Here is a 21,995-nt window from a genome sequence, read left to right as displayed (position 1 = left end):
ATATAATAAATGAATAAATAAATATGGCTTACTTTGATCTGTGCACAAAATACTGACACCGTCCCAAATTGCGGTATCGCCGCAAGCGTGCTGAGCCACCTGAGTATTTTACTAAAAGTTTTTTATCTGGGTATGTCACATCATACCTCACCACTCCCGGATTAAAAAAAGCAATATATACAATAAACTAAAGATAAATGTTACTTTTTTATGTCATTAATAAATAATATATTTATACGAGGAAATCAATAACCATTATTATTTTAGTTTAATCATTTTACACGAATCACCCGAGTAAAACTGGAGTCCGATGTTCCACATTTTATTGTCACTTGGACAAGACATGCGTTTGACAATCATTTCAGCAATGATTTGAACTCTTTCCAACTTATCGACAATGACGTTAGCCACGTGCAATTTATTTTTAGTACTATCAAATTCGTTGCGTCATAATATGCTCAGCTGTAAATTGGCCACAACAATTGTTCAGAGCTTGCACTTACAGCTGAGCTTATTATAATTACTAATCAATAAGTGTCACTTAATTGCAAATTAAATGCAGTAAAGCGAGTATTAAAAACACAAAAATCAGTGTTACATCAAATGTGTTACCTACTATAGAAGTTTATATTCATTTTAATTATGTGTTACAGTTTCGACCCAAGAGTTTGTGTGCATGTAATAAATGACGTTATGTGCAATAAAGAGTTTTTGTGCAAAACATTAATTCAATATTGAGTAAAAGCTGTTTTCTTCAACCACTTGCGAAGTGTTATCAATCATTGAAAATATGGTCACGTTTCCAGTTTACTTTTGTAAGTATTTTTTTTTTCTCATTTTAGAAATCATTTCTTGGCAATTGATTTGCTCGCACGGAGAATCGAAGCTTCCTGGATTGTCTTGATGCGAACCGTATCGAAAATCGAACCTAAGACGTAAGTCTTACATGGAAGGCAAACGCGATGACTGTTTGACTACGAGGCGAATAAATATGCACGTATCGTCGCTTCAGTTCATCTTTGTCCAACAGATCAAAACACAAATCTAAAGAAAAAGAGCTTTAAAGTTATTTTTACGAAATATGAATAATAATAATAAATAGTGACCACAACTTAAGACAAAATTCGTTAAAAAACCCCTTACACAATTTTCAAAAAATACTTTTCCATAGAATTAAGAGTAGTCCAGAAACCGCATACGCGCATCAAACAGAAGGCGACTAAACTACTCAATGGAGTAGTTTTACGTTTTGACCCATTAGTTTATTTGTAGACGTCGCTCAGTACGCAACTCCCGATTTTAATTTAACTATGTCGTGTTGTGTCGTTATAAAGTGTAGAAATACTGCTGAGATCTTAAAGAAACAGGACGGGATCATATTTCATGTGTTATTAGCAAATGTATGTGCAAGTAGCAAATGCATGACTTAAAAATTGAATTATTTTTCCATCCGTCAGATTGTCAAAGAAAACAAAATGGACATTTTGGATAATCAATTTTTTTATGCTAATTTACTTATCATATACGAGTATTATTTAACATGACATAAAAATATCCGCTTTTTGTAAAAAAAAAATTATTTCATTTTTGAAGTTCAAAGTTCATTCATTTTATTACACTTATTAAATGACCCTTTACTTATTTACTTTGTTGTGTCAATCAATGTTTCCACGTGTATAGTAAAATTTCAGAGAACTTTTTAAAAAATATAATTATCTTAATTTTTTGGTGTTATGATTATATTTCTCGCGATCTGGAAACATTAGTGGGGGGTTTTTTGGGCACAGTCCGATATATTCAAATACGATTCTACGCTCCTTCTGAACTAACCTTAATTCTATGCTTTTTTCATTTAAATTTTGTAAGTAACGGCTTTCTCTGAACTCCTGTACACTTAACTAAATTTCGTTAAAAATGGTATGTTGAACAAAAACAAACTAAAGCGACGATATGTTTATCTTATTTTGTCTTTCATTTGACAGTAAACAAGAAAATTAAATTTATTTCGTTTATTAGGTGTTAAGATAAGGCTGTAGTCTGGTAAAACGAAAGCAAAATTAGGAAATCATACGATTTTGCCATTTTAAAACGAATGTTTTTTTTAAATCGCGCAATGATAAAAAACTAAAAAATTATAAATAAGATGAAAACAATATTTTTCAAAGGTATTTCTGTTAAAAAATATCCTTAAAAGTTTTATGTAACTAAAATATAATTACTTTTAGACCGGCAGATTACGCCATTTCAAATTTAGACTAAACTTAGGTATCTGGGATCTTAATAAAGACTAAGTATTGAACTGAAATTTTTTAGAATAATTTCAAGATAATAAATTGAACATGAAAGCGGCTGAAACCAAATTTTATTTTTTTGATTTTAAAAAGAAATACAAGCATTTGAAATTACATACATTTTTGTGACATTTTCTTTTATTTCTACTTAAAATTATGCCTCAAGTAAAACATAAAAATTAAAATTAATTGAAATACTTAAGTTGAAACCTTTTTTTATAGAATTGTATTTAAAAAAAAAAAAACGATAATTCTGGTTGTAATATTCAATTTAAAACAATATCTAATTGACTTTTTTATGACCTTCAGACCAGCCCTTACCAAAAACGATTAGGGCGATTATTTCTTCGAAATGAATAAAATGGATTGCAAATAAATCAATCGGTTTTGCCTATTTTGACGAAAACGCAACTATTATTGAACTTATCATTTTTCGATACAAATCGTAAGTCTTCTTGAAACGAACGTTTATAATTTGTATTTTGTAGACTCACATACATGTACGAACTCAATATTATCCTATAGTTATTGTCAATTCAGTTTATCATTCATTAGTAAATAAAAATAATAAACCTTAACTGATAAAAAAGATGGATGAAAATTATCGTGAATCAATTTGATCTCAACTATTTAACCTTGCCAATCATGCATTTGTGCATTATTAATTGTATTCTATGCAAATTTACTAACACGACGCAGAACATACCTCACTGTAGTATGCAGTTTACAAGAATGCATCCGAATGATTGGATTTTAATCCAATTGAAGCGTTACGATTTATTGAAATGGAATGATAAATGCATTTTTTTTTTTAAAATTATTTTATTATTTGAATGTTTCTTTGAGTTACAGAAAATAAATATACAACAGTTTGTTTGTGGACTGTATTAAATCACATATTAATAAAACTCGCTTTTTTTTAATGTTATTTTTTAACGATTACTGAATGCATTATTTAACCTATAATTTAAGAAAAATGACACAAAATTTGTGTCTTTTAAAATGCTCTTATTTCTTTTTTAAAACATGATTAACGTTTAAAATCTATTCATTAGAATCATTCAAATCATTAGAACCTATTTTACTTAAAAACGTTGTGTTTATATAAATACCAATATACCTAAGTTTCGTCTAAATTTCAAGAAGCGTAATCTTCCGATCGGAAAGTAATTATATTTTAGTTCCATAAAACATTTGGGTATATTTTTATATCAAAAATAACTCAGGTGATTATTGTTTTTTTAAAGGTATAATGTATTTTAAATATTTTTCATCGCACGGTTTTGAAAGAACAACGTTTTAAAATGTCAAAATCGTATGATTTCCTTACTTTCTATCGACAACCGTGTTAACGCTATGGGGGGGCTATTCTGAATTTTTTTAACCCTCTAGAGAGTGGTTAATTTAAGGATTTTCGTTTTATGCATGCGACTTCATTTTGTTTCATATAATGGCTTCATTAATGATTAAAAAAACCTCAATCAAATACGAAAACGTGAAACCAAACACGGTAATTTTCATTTGGAACATTATTGCAACCTCTAGCATTACCCATAAAACTTAATTAGGTTGAATTGACCAAACCACATTAGTTTCTTTTCTGTTTTTAAACTTTTTTATAATTAAAATTTCATAGTTCGAAATTTATTTGACTTTTAACCATCAGTGTGGCTATATATGAAGCAGAGTGTAGTCACATGCAAAAAATAAAAATCCCCAAATAACCACTCTCTAGGGGTTAGAGGAGATTCAGAATAGCACCCTTGGTGTACTTATGGATTATAAAAATAAATTATCTATTTGATATAGAATATCGTAAGATTTCTATGCAGCTTCCGGAATCGATAAAACAATTATCATGATTTGCTTTTAAAGTTTTAATAAGTATTGTAGACATAAGTTAAATGATATTTATTTTTTATACATGCGTCTTTAAACACATAAAGTAATTAAATTACAATGAAGAAGTTCAGTGCTACGGATAATTGGATATAAAAATGTTTTCTTACACGCGATAAAAATTAGAGCATTTAATTGTAAAGCGAAGTTTCTCGAAAATGTATAAATAAAAAAACTGCTTTACATGACGTCACATGTTCTTCTAAATCAACAAATGAAAGTGTGTTGGGTTAGATTTTCGGTTTCCGAGATGCCAACCCACCAATCAGGACAACTCACCGAAGAGAACTAGTGACATCATGCGAGGAGTAATTAAAAAAATATTTTTAAAATCTTAGCGACGATAATACAATACATAAAAATAAAAAATAAAAAGTTTGGCTTAGTTTGATGGTCTATTAACAAATAAAAAATATTAAAAAATCACCGATATTCCTCATTATAAAATACCTTAAATATACCTACAATGAATACGAATTCCTCCAAAGACAATTTAATGAACTTTCTTAACCATATCAAATGCAAAACGCTTACTTTTTCTTTAAATTATTAAAATTCGCGTTTTTTACGTATCTCTATGGATTTAATAAATTTTAGGCGTTTGAATGTTTTTTTTCTACAAAAATAATTAAAATCGTTTTCAAAGATACAATTTTTTATATTTTTTATTTAAACGTGATAATAGATGTTAATACGAGCAAAAGAAACGTTGTTTTTAATGTTATTAAATGTTTTTTTTTTTTTTATTGGTTGTTAATTTTACGCGTGAAGTGTTAGAGCCCCCGCTGATGTGACAAAAAGTCACGGCGACTTTTTGTCACAGTGTCTAGTGCTATGGAGATGTATGAGAGTGCGCTCACTGTGGCGACATGACAATACGGTGACAAAAATTTCCAGCGTGACTGTCACCCGGCCTGTACATTGCTATGGGAGTGCGCTCACCAAGAACGTTTTTTCATTCTGCCGGCAGACGCCTGCCGAACGGACGTGTGTTGTGAATTTTGCAGTTATATTTAAAATTAACATATTATTACAACAGCGATAAAGAACATTTTAGACACGATAATATAGAAGTGTAGGCATTTACAGGGCTTATGACCTGTCATTGGCTGGTTTAAGTGGCCACTTTACACACTGTAAAACATTCACTATTCTACCCATATTTGAACAGCTATATTCCTTTAACCCTTTCATCTGTTAATGTTTGTGAAGTTAAAGAGCTGAAACCTTTATTTATGCGGGTGAGATTTAAGATGGCTGCTTCTCTGCAAGGTGATATTGACAGCGAATTGTTAATAGAAGACATAGAAAAAAGGCCAGCATTGCATACAAAAAAAATAAAGGAATTCTCTGATATTCATTTGAAAAGGAAATAGTGGGACAAGATTTCAATTAAATTATTTCAAAACTGTTTATTGACATCCGAAAATAATTTTTAAAAGTTGAAAGGATATTGACGTAATTCAGAATACAGAGAGTAACATTTTCCTTTTGATAATCGTTCATTATATATGGGATGTACCCAGTAGTGTTTTTTTCGTTTAATTTTCCTTCTGCGTAATTCAAGAGCTCAAAACGCATTTCTTGTATACCCACGAACAGGCCATGCCTTTGTGAGATATTTTTGTATACTATTTTTACTGTTTATATGTATTTCTTTTCTATGTAATTATCCTTTATTTTTTAAAACTCTGTTTTACCTTTTACGTATACTGTAAAAAAAATAAAAAATCACTGCGCCCTCTTCGAAATCCATCGCTAAATGAAGATTTTGTCACCAGTAGTGAGTAGTGAGCGCACCCACCGTGACACAACGTGACAGTGACAAAAAGTCTTGGCGACAAAAAGCCACAGTCAGCGGGCGGTGTTAGAGGCCAAGAAACGAGGAAAGGGGTAAGTTAAGGCGGATCGATAGCCACCCGTCTACTCGCGATGTCAGTTTCATATTAAACGTCGACCAGTGCACTTTACAAATATCATAACATTGTCAATTTTACAGAATTAATGCATAAATTTAAGAAAAAAACCCTTGCTGAATTATTAAAAGCTGTTAAGTACTAAAAAAGGCATTTAAAGATTGACTTTTCATTCAAAATAAGAGAAACTTTTATTCTGACAGACAGCTGATTCAATTATCGCGTTCGTGGGAAATCCACTAAGTATTTTGCTGCATTATCAAGCTATAATTGAATTAAACCACCGAGTCTCATTATATAAAAATAACTGAGACGCAGCAGTGAAAAATATCTGTTTCCGCGAGCGTTAAAACGGCTTTAAAAAAACCGTCAAAACGGGTGTCGAAAGGGGTAGGCCGCATAAAAATAAAAACTGGACTCCTGAAGGAGGTCCTTATTATAGGTTTTGGCTGTTTGCATCTTGATGGAGAAAACAGGACGTTTTCCAGAGTACCTGTTTGCAAAGATGGGGGGCCAGGATGGCGGGGGCCAGGCGGCCTCGGGGGTTTCGGGAGCTCACTTAGAACTCACGGGGGCCCGAAAGTGCCTCAAAGACAACTTGTTGCTGATAGTTACGTTATCAGGCGTTATTCTTGGGATTATTTTGGGTAAGTTTCACTTTGATAATTTTGTTATTTGTTTGTGAAAATCAGTTATATTTTACGAACGTGTTTTTATTTATTTAGTTTCATACGTTTTTTTTCAAATTTACGTTCATACCAACACATAGGATATTATATTTTTACTATACCTACCCACTCGCGCACGGGCAATGCCTATGTATTGCTATTAATGTTTGTGGTGAAGGTCAATTATAATCTTTTAATTTTTTAAATATACTTATGCACTATAGTTGTATACAAGATAGTAAAATTATTATGTAATGATTAGAGCGCTTGCCTACCATGCAAGAGTTCTCCGGCATGGTTGAAGATTACGATGAACAAATTTATTTTTATTGTATAAACAGGCAAACCTTGCTACACATTGCTTTATCGAGTTTCCTGAAAATAACTATTAGAGTCAATTTTCCAGATTTTTTAAATAAACACAAAAGTCTTCTATAAAGTTCAAACAAAATTCAACTCTATTAAAATTGAGCTGGGTGGCTTGTAGAACTTCGTTTTATGTTAATAAACTCTCTCGATTCACTTTTAATACCTTTTCTATTTTTAACATTAATTTTTAAATTTACGGAACGAAAATGAAACGGATATTAAAATTATACGGAACCGAAAAACGTGTAACTGAAAATCGCACGCAATGCAAGACCGAGCAACGGAGGGCGCTTTTAAACATAAAACAAATAACACCAGACAGATTGATATTTTTTCCACGCCGCAGTCCCCAGCAAATACGTGCCGTTTAACTCTAAAGCTCATTGTTATAAATAATTTTCACATTGTAAACGCCGAGACAAATAAATCTCATATTAAAAATCTTCATAGAGTAACATTTAATATCATTACCTACATAACTCTCAATTTAACTGTAGTGGACTAATTTCAAATCGGAATAATCTTCCGACGGATAATTCAAAAATGGAAAAGTCATGCTGTCGAAGCTTATGTCAAAAGTAAATTGAGCTACATGGTCGCCTTCTGGGGAACTGGTAACACGACAGACATAACAAAGATACAAAGACAACAAATTAAAATAATTAAACACCGTTTTGAATATGTACAAATGCTTACAGACTAGCTGGATTTTCTCCCTAGGGAGTTATTCATATTTAAATTTGTTGCAACAGAGAAAAAAAATTTTTTGAGAAGGGAATATGCAAGTCTAGGCATTTACAGGGCTAATGACCTGTCATTGGCTGGTTTAAGTGGCCACTTCACACACTGTGTAACATTCAGCATTTCCAGCCAGTCTGCAAGCATTTGGACGCACTCAAAACATTTCTGAATTAACTACCTGCTAAAACAAGAAGTCTACAAATTGGAATTTACAAGAATAAAAAAAATGGAATCAGGGCCTAGTAGGTGAATTGGTTCAGCCGGATGATTCTCACCCACGTGATAAAGGTTTCAGCTCTTTTGCTTCACAAAATGTGTCATTAATTTTGAAGATGTTTTTTAAATTGACCTAAATTTAAATTTACTGTCTTATATTTCACTTAAAGATTCTTCTCATCGTTTCTTTGAATCCCTTAAAATAAATATGTGTTTATGTTTTTCCTTTTTTAAAAAAAATGTTATTACTATTTTATTTTATTTTTACATCTGAGCATGTTTTTCATTCTTTATTTCCATTCTTAATTCTTAATTACTCTTACAAGTTTTCTTCATTTTTAATATTATTTCCATTTGTAAATACTCACTACAAACTACAAACCTTAAAATATATTTTTTTCACTTAAATTTAAATTTTTAAACAACTTTCATTTATGTTTTCTTTTTCCTTCTCTTTTTTATACTTTCATAATTAACATTAGATTTAATTGCTTTTTAATATGGAAACTTCACTGGTCCATTAGAATTAAGTCCAATTGTGTAAAATATTAAACTTTGTAACTGTACTGTATGTTTCCTGAATAAAATAAAATAAAAAAATAAAAAAAAGTCAACAGATGGAAGAGTTGAGAAAATATGGATGTTCAAACATGCAGGCAGAATGGTGAATGTTACACTGTGTGTGAAGTGGCCACTTAAACCAGCCAATGAACCGTCATAAGCCTTGGAAATGCCTAGACTTCCATATTCCTTCTCAAAAATGTTTTTTTTTAATTAGAGGAAATACGGACAAAATGATATATATTGGTTAAAAAACATACTTAAAAAATACTACAGCTCTAGATTATAAAAATATCAACATCATTCCCTTTCCGCACCTAATGGTGCATAGGGCATTGCATTAGTACACCAATCACAGCCAATCTAGATCATTTTTATTACATTTTTTTTTTTACATTTACATTTTTTTTTGCACCACAACAGGCCAGGAGGCCTAATTACAGTGGTGAATTACATCACGGAGCACCCAGGCTTGAGAAAAATCACATTTTAATTTTGGTGTTCTCACCGGGAATCGAACCCGGAACCTTCCGTGCGTGAGTTGAGCGTCTTGACTACTACACCACCGAGGCCGCCGCATAAAGGCAGGATGATCAGTCTTACGCTTCAGATACCAGTCCAGGGCCCAAGCAATATTCTACAGTATAAACACCCTTTAAAATAAATATTTTCCGAAATAGAACCCGAGACCTCTTGCATGGTAGGCAAACGCGCTGACCATTACACCCCGATGCCAACATACTATAAAAATAGGGAATTATGAATTTACAATAAATACAGTATATTATTTTGCTTATACTTGTCCACTATAAAAATTAAATAATATCAGTATTATCTTTTTAGGATTCTCTTTAAGACTGCTTGACTTAGGGTCAGACGCCATCATGTTAATCTCCTACCCTGGAGAGCTCTTTATGAGGATCCTGAAGCTGATGATCCTCCCCCTAATTGTCGCAAGTCTCATAGCTGGTTCCGCCAGCCTCAACGCTAAGATGAACGGGAAGATCGCCATCAGGACTCTGCTCTACTTCATCCTGACGTCCATGTTCAACGCCTTCCTGGGCATCTGCTTGGTTCTTGCCATCCATCCTGGGGACCCAGGTCTGAAGGAAGTAGCCCACTCGAGCCTGCAAGAGTCTAGAGATGTTAATATCATGGATAGCCTTCTAGATCTAGGAAGGTACTAAAAATATTGTAATATTTTGAGTAGGAATTTTAGTATTTTAAATAAGAACCCTGATCCAGTGTTTTTGACTCGATGGGAACTCTCAGGGTAAAACCATAAAAAAATCATTTTAGTCGAGGTGAAAATGCCTCGTAATGTAGCAGTTGGCGCGTTTGCCTACCATGCTTGAGGCTACGGGTTGAATTCCCGGTAAGGTTGACGTGATATTATATTGGTTTTAAAGATGGTTTTACACTGCGATATTTAATTGTAATTTGGTCACGTGGAAGAATGTAAATAATCAATTTAAACCCTCCATATAAATTTACAAATTCACAGTAAAACATTAGAGTTAAATTCAAATTAAATCGTGGTGTATGAATTTTTTTTTATTTTTAATTTCCTCGGTATATTATTATTTGTTTGTTTAGTATGAGGGAATCGATAGAAAGACCCTCGGTGTTTAAAACGGTTTTTGGATATGTAAAGAGAGTGCTTTCACCGCCATATTGAATTGTCTCTGGACAAAAATATATAAGAATTATTTAGTATCTTAACTTATACAACAATAAAAAAACATGCTGCAACTTATATACCTACGCAATGCCCTATGCACTATTAGGTGCGAATAAGGAAATGATGAAGGAACAATTTGTAAGTGTAGAGAGGTGGAGTATTTTTTTTTGTTTTTTTAATATGTATCTATTTTAATAATTAATAGCAATTTTCATCAAACAATGTTTATTCTAATATGTAGTAACAAAAACAAAAAAATATTTTTTATCATCTCTTTCCTTTTTTCTTTGTCTCCAAAAATTTACACTTCCTCCCTTACAGCATTTAATATTTCCATCGACGATGTTCTTAAAAAGTTTTTTTTTTTAAAATTCATCCTGGTTTTACGCTCGCCGCATGTTCTGGTGGTCAGCGGGTTTGGCAATATGGAAATATCACATACTACGAATACCGATAAAAAGATATAAAATGGATTCAGAGTAATTAATTGTATATTCAAAATCAATATGGATTTTGTGGACAAATGTTTTCATACATTAATGTAAAAAATTAATTTAATAAAAATCGTTACTAGAAAAACGCGACGTGTTTGGCTTTGGCCTTGCTTATTGTGACATCAAGATTCGTGATAATGATCCAAACAAATTTCAATGGCCAGGAACAGATAAACATAAATCGTGACGTATTAGTTGCGTGGTCAATGGAAAGACCGTTTTTTCGGGAATTCAAAATTACAAATTAAAAAATATTTTTTATACTGGACAGTAGTTCATGAACCTTTATTACTTTAAAAATGTAAACAAAAAAGTGATCTTTCCCTATTATGAAAGAGGTCTCAAATTCAATTCCCGAAACTGTTGACATGAAATAAATTTTTAATGTTTTTTTGACATTGCAATATTTTATAATTCCTGGACTGGCACCTGAAGCGTAAGACTGATCATATTTCTTTCACATAATAAGAAATAGAGATTCGCTGCGTTTGGTGTACCTACGCTGCGCCTTGAAATGTGTGAATAAGGGATTGATAATCAATGTTTTTTTATCATTATGTTCCAGAAACATCTTTCCGGATAATCTTTTCCAAGCCGCATTCCAACAAGCTCACACTGTCTATGTCCCCTCAGAGATGCCATCACTACCCAGTCCTGAAGTATTGAACATCAGTGATGCATCTTCCGAGCTGCAGCAGCCCATTCAAATGGTGCGAGTTATACGATATAGGTGAATAACTACGCAATGTAGGTTCATTCATGTAAAAAATTAATAAATAACATAACTGTAGAATTTTACATGAATTTGGTAGAACTATTAGACTAAATATAGGAAAACTTTGCCATATTTAGAGTTTTGACTTTAAATATGACAACAGAAGTGGAGAACATTTCAGATAAGGAAATATGGAAGTCTAGGCACTATTGAATTGCTGCAATGATATCCAACTTCCATCGGGGAGAGGAACGATAAGAAGAAAGAGAAAATAACATTTACGTGTATAATGAGCTGTCATTTGCTGATTTAAATATTATATAATAGTCACAATTTTTACAACGTTCAAACATCCATATTACTTCATTTCTTCAATCTGGTTGAAACCTTTATTGACGAGGGTGAGATTCACCTGGCTGAATTATTCCACCTACTGGGCAACGTATGAAAACATTAAAAAATATATATTAGTCTTCTTCTTGGACCAACCGATGACAGGTCGTCATCCTAGTAAACACCTAAACTTCCATATTTCATTCTCTAAAATGATATCTGTAATATTTTAACTCCCTAGGGGGTAAAATCTGCTCTTTGTCTACAAATGTTTGGACAAACCAAAATATTGTTGATATTAAAAGGTGGTATTTTAATATCAAATATGTAAACGTATTGAAATTAGTATAACATCCCATCCATAATTCTTTCTTCTTTACAAACTCATACACTGTCTCTGCGGTTTGACTCTGGATTCATCTCCCATCTACCATCAAAGATGTTTCTACAGAAACTTTGTTTAAACTATGTCTGGAAACATATTTCATATCTCTTCTTTAAACTCTCCTTTCCGTTATTTTCTTTTTTCCCATTGAAAACTAGTTTTAATACTAATTTATTTGTGATTATATATTTATTTTTTCCTTACTTACAAATTGAATATAAATATATAACACCAATAAATATGTAAAAGTAAATTATGGAAGTAACTGCTTATATAAGCACATTTTTTTTTATATTTGTGCAATTCTATTGTGAAAGTGAAGGCTTTGCATGCAGTGTAATACATATTCAAACAAAGAGACGGGCACTTCTCGAAACCGGTAGACATGCAAAAGTCAGTAAGTGGGTATATATAAATATTTAATACATTCATTGAAATGTATGACAAAAAGTATATGCCTATAATATTTTTATTTATTTATTCATATAAATATACATATTACCAAAAAAAAAGTATCCCTTACTTTATAAGGCCCAGAGCGCTGTGTTGAGTTGGGATACAACAAAATAGAAAGTGGAAGCATGCATGTTATTAAAGAATAAATACTACAAATAAAAATTATTACATAAATATAAATTTCAATAAGCATCTGGACAACACACTCAAAAATACTACATATAAATCTATGCAATGTCTTGCAGCAGTAGTAATGGTCTTTTCCCTTAGACAAAATCCAAAATATGAATGATATAAATAACCTATTATTTTATTTTTTGTTTGCTAGAAATTTCCATTTGACAATAAGTCAGAGAAACGTTAAATAAAAAAAATATAACAAGTTATAATAAAGTAACATAAACTATTTTTAAAGAATCAACAGATGGCGGTAGAAACATGTTCTGCTCTTGTTTTACCATTAACAAATAAACCAAATATTATAATGAAAATTAAGTAAAGATGCTTAATCATGGGGAAAATAATAAATGTAAAACATTAAAATTTAGATCATTATTATCGTAAAATGATCAATTAAACTAACCAATAACATGAACATACAAAAAATGTTATTTATTTTTTAAAAAACAAATGCAAAATATTATAATTATTATGATTAAGATTTCATAGAGAGCATATTCTAAAGGATGTATTTATTGATCCCGTCCTAGATGTATAAATAACATAAGAATTATATTCTAGACCTCATTTTAGTTCAAATTGAGTTGTAAGATGAAAGTAATTGGTCAATTTTTTTTATTATTGTTCTTACTTTAGATTTTGTAATCAGTTTTGAGAGGATAGAACTCCTGTGATGCAGATGTCCAACTTTTTCCTACACCTCTTTGGAGGTCGACGTCCCTCTGGGGTCTCGTGCATCACAATTTAAGGAATCCTCGCTGGATCCATCCTCTCAACATGGTCTCTCCAAATCACCTTCTCTGCCTACTCTATCTTGCAACGTCCTCTATGTTGCAAGTGCTGTGAATTTCTTCATTTGGTATCCTATTTTCAACGTTTTCATTTCTGATGTTTTAAGGAGATGTTTCCTTTGAACAATATCTGCTTTTGCTTCGATTCCGTAAGTCATTATGGGTCTGATCATTATTCTGACTGATTTCCATTAGCATGTGCTGATTTTCCCAAACAGTGTCCCTCAGAAATTCTGAGAAAACTGCTGCTTTATTATTCTGTTCTTTGACTTCATTATGCAGATCGCTGCAACTAGATATCTCCACTCCTATGTTCTTAAACTTCATGACCTGTTCTATGGGAACTTAGGGTCTATAACCAGTTTGCACCTAAGAGGCTGTCTAGATGTTATAAGAAATTTTGGTTTGTCGACAAAAATAAGAAAAAAAAACCATGAGACAAAACCAAATATAGTTCTATGTTATGGAAACGGTTGTGTACAGTTCAAACAGATTTGTTATCTTAGGCTGACGTTTATTTGTGTGGTACTCACAATATTGTAATTAATTCCAGTTGTTCTACCTGTAATATTTATGACAATGGAGTTTTTTACATAAGATATGGGCATTGACCCGTTTTTTCATTTTGCTTTTCTCAAAGTGGGCGATAATGCCCCCTTGCAGGCACTAAATTCCTTCAGAGGGGCGGTAGAAGGCCCAGAGAAAATTAAGGGGTATTGAAGCAGTCGATGGAGACGATGGGTAATTTCAAAAAAAGTAATCAAATATGTTTTTCTGTTATTTCGAAGAAAAATTGATTTCATTCTTATTCCTACTCTGTTTTTGTTTAATACATCATGACTTTCTTAGCCCGTGTGCTGTGTTTGTAGCAATGAAGTCCTGACAAACTTCTGTTAAACTTAATGATATTAACATCGTTAAAGTGCATTAGATTCATCCTTCACATTAGATATGGTTTTAAATGCTTTGTTAAAATTTTAATAAAAATACTTCCTTTGTAAATATGAAGTAGGTATGCATTTTTATTGATATTATTAATAAGGCTCTTTTAAAATGTAAGCTTGAACTCAGGAATGCGATATGGCACGTTTAAAAATAATAATTATAATAGATGTTTTTAAAATGCGCAACAGATGGTAAGTATAAACAATTTTGGGGGGATTCAGAAACATTATTCATTCTCAAAGTGGGCGATGAGCTGAATAATTTTGAGAACCCATGATTTAATTAGTGGTTAACATAACAGTGCACGTTTATGAGTAAATGTGAACAAATTAATTGATTTTGTTTATTATTGACAGATCTGGGACCAACACATTAGGTATTGTGTTCTTCTGCTTGGTATTTGGAACTGTTTTGGGAACAGTAGGACGAAAGGGTCAGGTTGTCGTTGACTTTTTCACGGCAGTATTTGAGGTTATCATGAAAATGGTCACTGGAGTCATGTGGCTAACTCCCATTGGTATCAGCAGTGTTATTGCAGGAAAAATTTTGGCAGTGAAAAGCCTCGGTGAGTAATATTAATATTAGTTATACTGCTAAAAGTGACCTAAACATATAATAAATTTGTTAGTTTGTTGTTAAAATCATACAAATAACTAAAAATATGGCATAATATATGAATTTTTCAATTTTTATTTTAATTTTATTTATTTATTCATATATGTGTACCTAAATTACAAAATAGAATATCTTAATTCATACATATAGAAATAATTAAAATAATAAGGTAAAATTAGGTTTATATAAAAATAACACATAAGTATACCTACACAATATCCAGAGAATAATATGCTTAAAAAGTAAGAAAATCTTGTAACGAAAAACTCCCTCAGAGACGTGAAAAATGTCAATGTCCAAAGTAATATTGTTCAACATAGAGATAGCCCTTCCAACAGGCATAACCATTGGCCGGTTGGTCCTGTATATTGGAATGTGAAACAGTCTAAGCTGACACTGTCTAAGGTAATTATCTGGAACATAAAAGCTAATGCTCCGCATAATTTCAGGGTTATCAATAATACCGCGCAACAATTGAAAGAAGTGCTTAATCTAATACACATTCATTCTGGTCTTCAAACTGCTGTACTCAGTGGGATAAAGCCATGGGTAATATCCGCACTCCCTCATGTAGAGAAACTAAAGAAATTTCTTCTGAACCCTCTCCACCATAAGAGAGTACTTCAACTCATACAGTCCCCAAATCATCGAGCCACTCTCGAGTCTACTTCGCACCAACTAGTTATAAAGAATTCTCAGTACTCGTGTACTACCAAAAACCCTGGCAGAACGCAAGACGAATCCTAATATCTTCAACGAACTACTACAAACTGTTTCGATCTGATCATGAAATGTCAGGGAACGCACAAAAAATCCATTGACTCCACCACATAGGGGTAACCAGAGAGGATAGAACGCAATATCACTCTGTCTTTGCTTATAGACCCTGTTTCCTCTACCTAGTCTACATTCATATGTCTTCTCATGCACACGTGCCGATTATTCCAACTTTTGAACTGTCCATCTTCAAGTATTTGTTAGATTTGATCATGATATGCCTTTCTCAGTTTTCCTTGTTTTCTGCATCCATAAATATTCACATTTTTAGCAGTTCTTTTGCCGTCCATTTCCATTATTTATATGTCCAAACCAATACAGAACTTTTTTTTTATTTCTGTTGTTATAATGGTAATCTCAGCCTAACATAATACACAGATCTTAACATTTGTGCAACTATCTCACATAGTTTTATCACACATTCGCCGGAGGGATCGCGTTTCGACAGCATCCCGCTTACTTTCGGCTTTATTTTACCAATTCCGTACTTTCCTTCCATGCATTAGGGTCGGCACCAGGACTCCATTGTTAATAGTGAAATTAGCTATAGATTTCATTGACATAGGTCAACAGTTAATAGGTCAATTATGGATTTACAGTAAAATTGACAAATTGAAGTTGAAAATCCCTCAATAACATTTAAAAGCTAACAGCTTACAGTAAAACTCCAACTCTCCGGATTAATGAGTGCCGGATTTAATTGCTTTTGAAATGATACAGTGAATTTGAATCACATTAAAAACTTACTCAAACATGTCCCAGTAAAGTACAACAACTGGTAGCATCTTGATTTCAAAATTAAAAACAACCACAGCACAACATCATTATACTTACAGAGGAATATTTTTCTTTAATGAAATGAACAAAGGAAATAAAAAGTGCAGTCAGGAATACAACATATTTGAGAAAGAAGTGAAAAGTTATATTCATAATTCTTTTTTGTTGCACTGATTGAAAACACCGTATATTTTTTTTTGTAATTTATATGTTATAATGAAAATATTTATTAATTAAAAAGAAAATAAACAAATTATTGCAAGATGTCACTCCCCATTATGCACACAAGAATTGTTTTTTCTTTAACGTAATGTAAATACTCATATATGTTTTAAATTTCTAAAAAAATAGTATTTAGTTGTAAAATTGTATCTGTACTTATATTTTTTAGCTGGAAAGGTTAATTAATGAAAAAAATCTCCATTATTTTCTGTTTCCTGATAACGATCTGGATATTTGGCTATCCGGATGACTAGAGTTCATATAAACAGAGTTCTACTGTATTTATTTATGTGCTGGTCACTAAAATTGTTCAGTAATGTGAAGCGAATGGATGGTGAAAGATTAGTTAAAAAAGTGTACATGTAGAGCGTAATTGCAGCAACCATGGTCTAATAATGGCTAAGACGTTTGCCATACACAATGTCAAAGCTAGGAGCTGGCCAGGTGGACAGCTGCCAGGGGCACAACCCTCAGGGGGGGCGCACTTTGCACATCCACAGCCGTCTTTTCTTTTCTTCATAGAAAATAAGTCTTGGGGGGCAAAATTCAAATTTTGCCAGGGACGCTTATGACCTAGCTACAACGCTGATGGCACACACATGAATTCCGGGTAGATAACTGGAAAGATTACAATATTTCTGATTTATCTCTAGTCCATGTATTCACTTTCTTAATTGATCATCTTCATCTGCTGTGGAATAGAAAAAAAAAACCTGCCATTTAAAAAGTTAGTCTGCCTAGAAATACTTTGCATAATCAAAATAATTCAATCCACTTGATCACTTTAAAGGGAAAACTTGACAAGAATTATCTTAGATAAGAGTTCTATGGCAAAATATTGTATTGGTATTACGCTTCATTTTATATGCCTACCTCTATAAAGAAATGGCATGATGTTACAAGTCGCACTTTTTATGTTTTTTTCTTTTCATTTTTCCTTCTTGTCAATGCATTCTGAATACCTTCTATTTTATTTTCAGGTCTTGTAATGTCCCAACTTGGTTGGTTTATTGCTACGATAGCACTTGGTGTGTTCTTCTATCAGTTTGTTGTAATGCAGTTGATATACTTTGTTTTTGTAAGAAAAAACCCATACAAATTCTACTGGGGCCTTATACAAGCTACTCTCACTGCATGTGCGACTGCATCTACGTAAGATCAATTTTTAAATAATTCAATGTTTAATACGCCTATGTTAATGTGTTTCTACATGTTGGGTAGACGAAGTAAACGTGCAAATTACATTTGTGTAATTATAGGTACAATAGAATATTTTATTTGAAAACGTTCAACAACCGCATTTATTGTTAGCGATCAGTAGGGCCATCGTGACTTCACGTATCTAACAGTAAATGCTAGTAAGGAAGCAAACATTTATCAAAGATTCAAATAAATTTTACCCTTCTATTAAACAAAATATAATAGAATTCATAATAATATGTCTGTACCTAGAGTCAAATAATTTCTTAATTGAGTGCTTCAGCCAAATTTTGAATTTAAATCTTTAAAATGAATTTTCTTTAAACCACTTTAAACAAAATATGTTTTGATTTGTTTTCTAGAGCCGCAGCGTTACCAGTGACATTTCGGTGTATGACAGATAAATTGCGAATAGATCCACGAGTGACCAGATTTGTACTTCCAATCGGATGCAATATAAACATGGATGGAACTGCATTATTTATAGCAATAGCAAGTATCTTCATTGCTCAGATGAACAGTATTGAATTGGGATTCGGAGAACTTTGTACAGTTTTGTAAGTAAAAATATTAAAACTGTCTAACATCACCTCAATCTGTGTGTAAAATAGAGGAGAAAAAAGGTTTATGGATAAAAGCAATTTGTTTATAATTTAGGACAGTTTATTACATTGCATTTGATTAAATTGAATCATTGAATATGTCAACTGAACACAAACCAAAATTCGACTAAGAGGCCAATTACTGAAAATTGCTTAGGGTATTTAAAAAACATTTTATGCAAAATGGGCAAGGATTAAAAGAAATGCTAAAAATAAAGATTCAGTTAAATTTAATTTATTTGAAAGGCACTAATTTTGTCACATAAAAATAAATGTCACGGTCATGTACTTTTTATGTACATTTTTTAATCTACTTATACAAAAGTAATTGCTAATTACTTCTAAAGCGTACAAAGATAATAGCTGTTATAATGTATGACAGACAACTGGTAATAAAAGCTGTTTTTGAGTGCTTTTATTAGTAAAAAAAAAAAAATAATTTCTGTTTCCAAAATACATATGTTATTTCAAATTCAGCTTAACATCAACTGCAGCTTCAGCATCTTCAGCAAGTGTGCCGAGCGCTGCTCTGGTGCTTTTATTGGTAGTTCTCTCGGCCATTGATGCTCCTGCTGAAGATGTCTCCCTCTTGTTTGCCATAGATTGGTTTGTGTAAGTAATTTCAATAAAACCCTGAAAATTACAACAATTAAATCCTGGTACTATTTTATTCAGAAGATTATGTATTTTCATTATTTTAAATTGTTGGAATGTAAAGTCTAGATATAAAGTCACTTTAAAAACAACTGATGTAGTTATATAAATACAATGTAAATTGAGCATATTTTTAAGACTATGAATAAGAAATTATGTAAGTAGGGACCTACTGGTAACAGTAGATTTTAAAATCTGTTTTTTTTAGCGACAGGATTAGAACAACAAATAACATGTTGGGGGATTGCTATGCAGCTGCTGTTGTAGAAGAACTTTCTAAGAAAGAATTAATGGCTTGTGATTCAGCTGCCTTATATCAGGTATATTTTAGATATGCTTACGATATGTGAGCTATAAACATAATACCAAAGTATTCATAACTTATATGCTACATATCTTTTCATTGTGTCATACACTTAACCGGCTTTGGTAATTCTGGAGGAATGTATTTGGCTGTAAAAAATGCTTGTCGTGAATATGTGGTATCATGTGGGTTTACTATATTAGGAATGATGAAATTTGAAGGAAAACACAACAGATATTTATAAGTGTAAATGAGAAAATGTGGCGCTAAAAACAGCCGGGTCACCATACTACACGGAAGCTGCTTGATAAGATAAACCCGACCTGTTTCTCCGGGCACATTCAACAAAACATTGGGAGGCTAGAATGAAGCAAAGGACCTGGAATATGGAAGGGTTTAATAGACAACAAAGGGAATGATAATGGCCAAAGAAGTTGGTTGTCAACATGATGTGTTTTGATGCATTTGAATTTCCACTAATTTTATCTTAATTATAGCTGTGACATTTAATTTCATCGTAGCTCACGCAATAAAAAAATGTTGGACTCTTCATAGTTCAAATAAGATCTTATATCTTGGACAAAGAGATAATAAATTTGTTCAAACAATGGGAATCGGACAAAGCAAAGAATTCAATCATAAGATTAGTTTAGTTATGCGATTACATTTCAGTTTGTGTAGGAGTTTAACAATATGAATGTTCTTACTTTCTGATTTACTTTTCAGGATCCTTTGGATGCCAATAGTCAATTAATACGGGTCAACTCTGACATTGAAGGAGTTTGTGAAGTAAAAGACTCCCCTAGCCCCGATACAGTCATAGTGGAAATGAGTTTGCATGCTGAACAGCCTTTTACTAAAAACGGAATAAAGAAAATATAATTTAACTAAGCATTTATCCACCAATACCATATTATTATGGTACAGAACCACCACTCCAAATATATTTAGGGTTTAAATGGATTGAAAGTGACTTATCCGCTAACTTTTAGTAAACAATCTAAAATTTCTAATCAAATAGGTTAACATTTTGATATTCAAATGAAGAACGATTTGAAAGGGAATTTATAAATGTTTTTTACTCTAGGTATTGTATTTATTCATATTTAGACTGTGCCCATGTTTCAACTATATGAAGGTCATAAAAGTTCATTTAACTTTGCAAAAGTGTATTAAGTAATGATTTACATGAATGAAGAAAACTTAGTGGAGTAGAATAGATTTTATGAGAAAAGTATTATTTTTGTATTCCTTTAGTGTATAATTATACTCGTAAAATAAATGTTTGTAAAAAATACCCTTTTACCATGTGAACATTTAATAAAACTTCAATGTCGTTATAAGTATGTGATTAAAAAAATTCTCCCCATCGATAATGAACAACGAATTACTCAATTGATAAACATTTATAATGTTTTTTTTTATAAAGAACTGTTTTAATAAGAATATTATTACCAATAAGATATTATAATAAGTTGTATTAAATTGATAAATTATACAAACCTGGCATTTTTCTATGTTTATTTACTTAAATACTAGTCAGTTGCTTAAATACTACTCAAATACTAGTGCTCAGCATTCATCATCACTCAGCACATGTTCAACTTTATCTGTATAAAAAATAACCTCCGTATATGTATATATATCGATAAATAAATTTATAATGGAGCAGAATATTCCATTGTCTGCACTCTTCTGGAGTCAAGCTGGACCTTAATCCGATAGAGAATATTTGGGAGTTGCTAAAAAAGGAAAAAATCACAAATAAAGTGACTGACGAAAAAAGTATCGACAGTAATAGATGCAAAAGGGGAAGTAACAAAATATTAATTCAGTAAAACTCCAATTATTTCTATTAATGAGTGCCAGAGTTAGATTAACCATTGATTGAAATGCAAAATCTACTTTAATATCACTTTTTCGTTGCTTTTGAAATAAAACAGTGAATTAGAATCACATAAACTTACTTAAACATGTCTAGCAAAGTTAATTACTTTGATGAAGAAACTTCGTGTACGAGCAGGACTTTTTTTTTTAAAATTTGTCATGATAATTTCACCATTATTCTTTATTTCCTGATAATGATTCGGATATTTGGCCATCCGCGTAACTAGGGTTCGGATAAACGGAGTTCTACTGTAACTTTTGACCAAATTTTGTTATAATTTTTTTTAAAGTGTGTTTTTTTGTCGATAGAAAAGAA

At 31.7% G+C, this 21,995-nt stretch overlaps 1 protein-coding gene and 1 long non-coding RNA gene across 10 annotated transcripts; one reads left to right on the top strand and one right to left on the bottom strand.

Moving 5' to 3' along the window:
• Positions 1–426: 426 nt before the first annotated feature.
• Positions 427–21,466, top strand: Eaat2 (Excitatory amino acid transporter 2). 9 transcript variants are annotated; one of them, XM_088224363.1, is made up of 11 exons: positions 427–570; positions 654–815; positions 6,595–6,753; positions 9,505–9,841; positions 11,402–11,566; positions 14,998–15,206; positions 18,013–18,184; positions 18,595–18,789; positions 19,312–19,446; positions 19,697–19,808; positions 20,519–21,466. In XM_088224363.1, exons 3-11 carry the CDS (start codon positions 6,612–6,614, stop codon positions 20,672–20,674), a joined length of 1,623 nt encoding a protein of 540 aa, XP_088080489.1. In that variant the 5' UTR covers positions 427–570; positions 654–815; positions 6,595–6,611; the 3' UTR covers positions 20,675–21,466. The 9 variants fall into 9 exon arrangements, 6 of the variants coding, with proteins under 6 accessions (XP_088080489.1, XP_088080492.1, XP_088080491.1 ...); XR_015821999.1 differs by having other exon boundaries at positions 427–815; positions 11,402–11,583; positions 20,519–21,132; XM_088224364.1 differs by lacking the exons at positions 427–570; positions 654–815 and adding an exon at positions 6,360–6,496.
• LOC148282891 (uncharacterized) lies at positions 19,400–20,556 on the bottom strand. The gene is made up of 2 exons (XR_015822001.1): positions 20,500–20,556; positions 19,400–19,467 (listed from the first exon to the last, which is right to left on the bottom strand). It is a non-coding gene; the product is annotated as an uncharacterized LOC148282891 (long non-coding RNA).
• Positions 21,467–21,995: the final 529 nt, after the last annotated feature.

The sequence above is a fragment of the Micrasema longulum genome, unplaced genomic scaffold (genome assembly GCF_059751315.1).
Source record: "Micrasema longulum isolate JH-2025_06_02 unplaced genomic scaffold, ASM5975131v1 h1tg000280l, whole genome shotgun sequence".
In the NCBI taxonomy this organism is placed as follows: Eukaryota; Metazoa; Arthropoda; class Insecta; order Trichoptera; family Brachycentridae; genus Micrasema; species Micrasema longulum.
Note: the sequence above shows the minus strand (reverse complement) of the source record. Positions and strands in the feature narration are given on the sequence as shown.

Excerpts from the sequence above, each read along its gene's own strand:
- Eaat2 (XM_088224362.1), top strand. The coding sequence starts at position 6,570 with ATGGAGAAAACAGGACGTTTTCCAGAGTACCTGTTTGCAAAGATGGGG. Across the intron at positions 9,842-11,401 it reads AGCCTTCTAGATCTAGGAAG|AAACATCTTTCCGGATAATC; the intron begins GTACTAAAAATA and ends ATTATGTTCCAG. Across the intron at positions 18,790-19,311 it reads GGAGAACTTTGTACAGTTTT|CTTAACATCAACTGCAGCTT; the intron begins GTAAGTAAAAAT and ends TTTCAAATTCAG.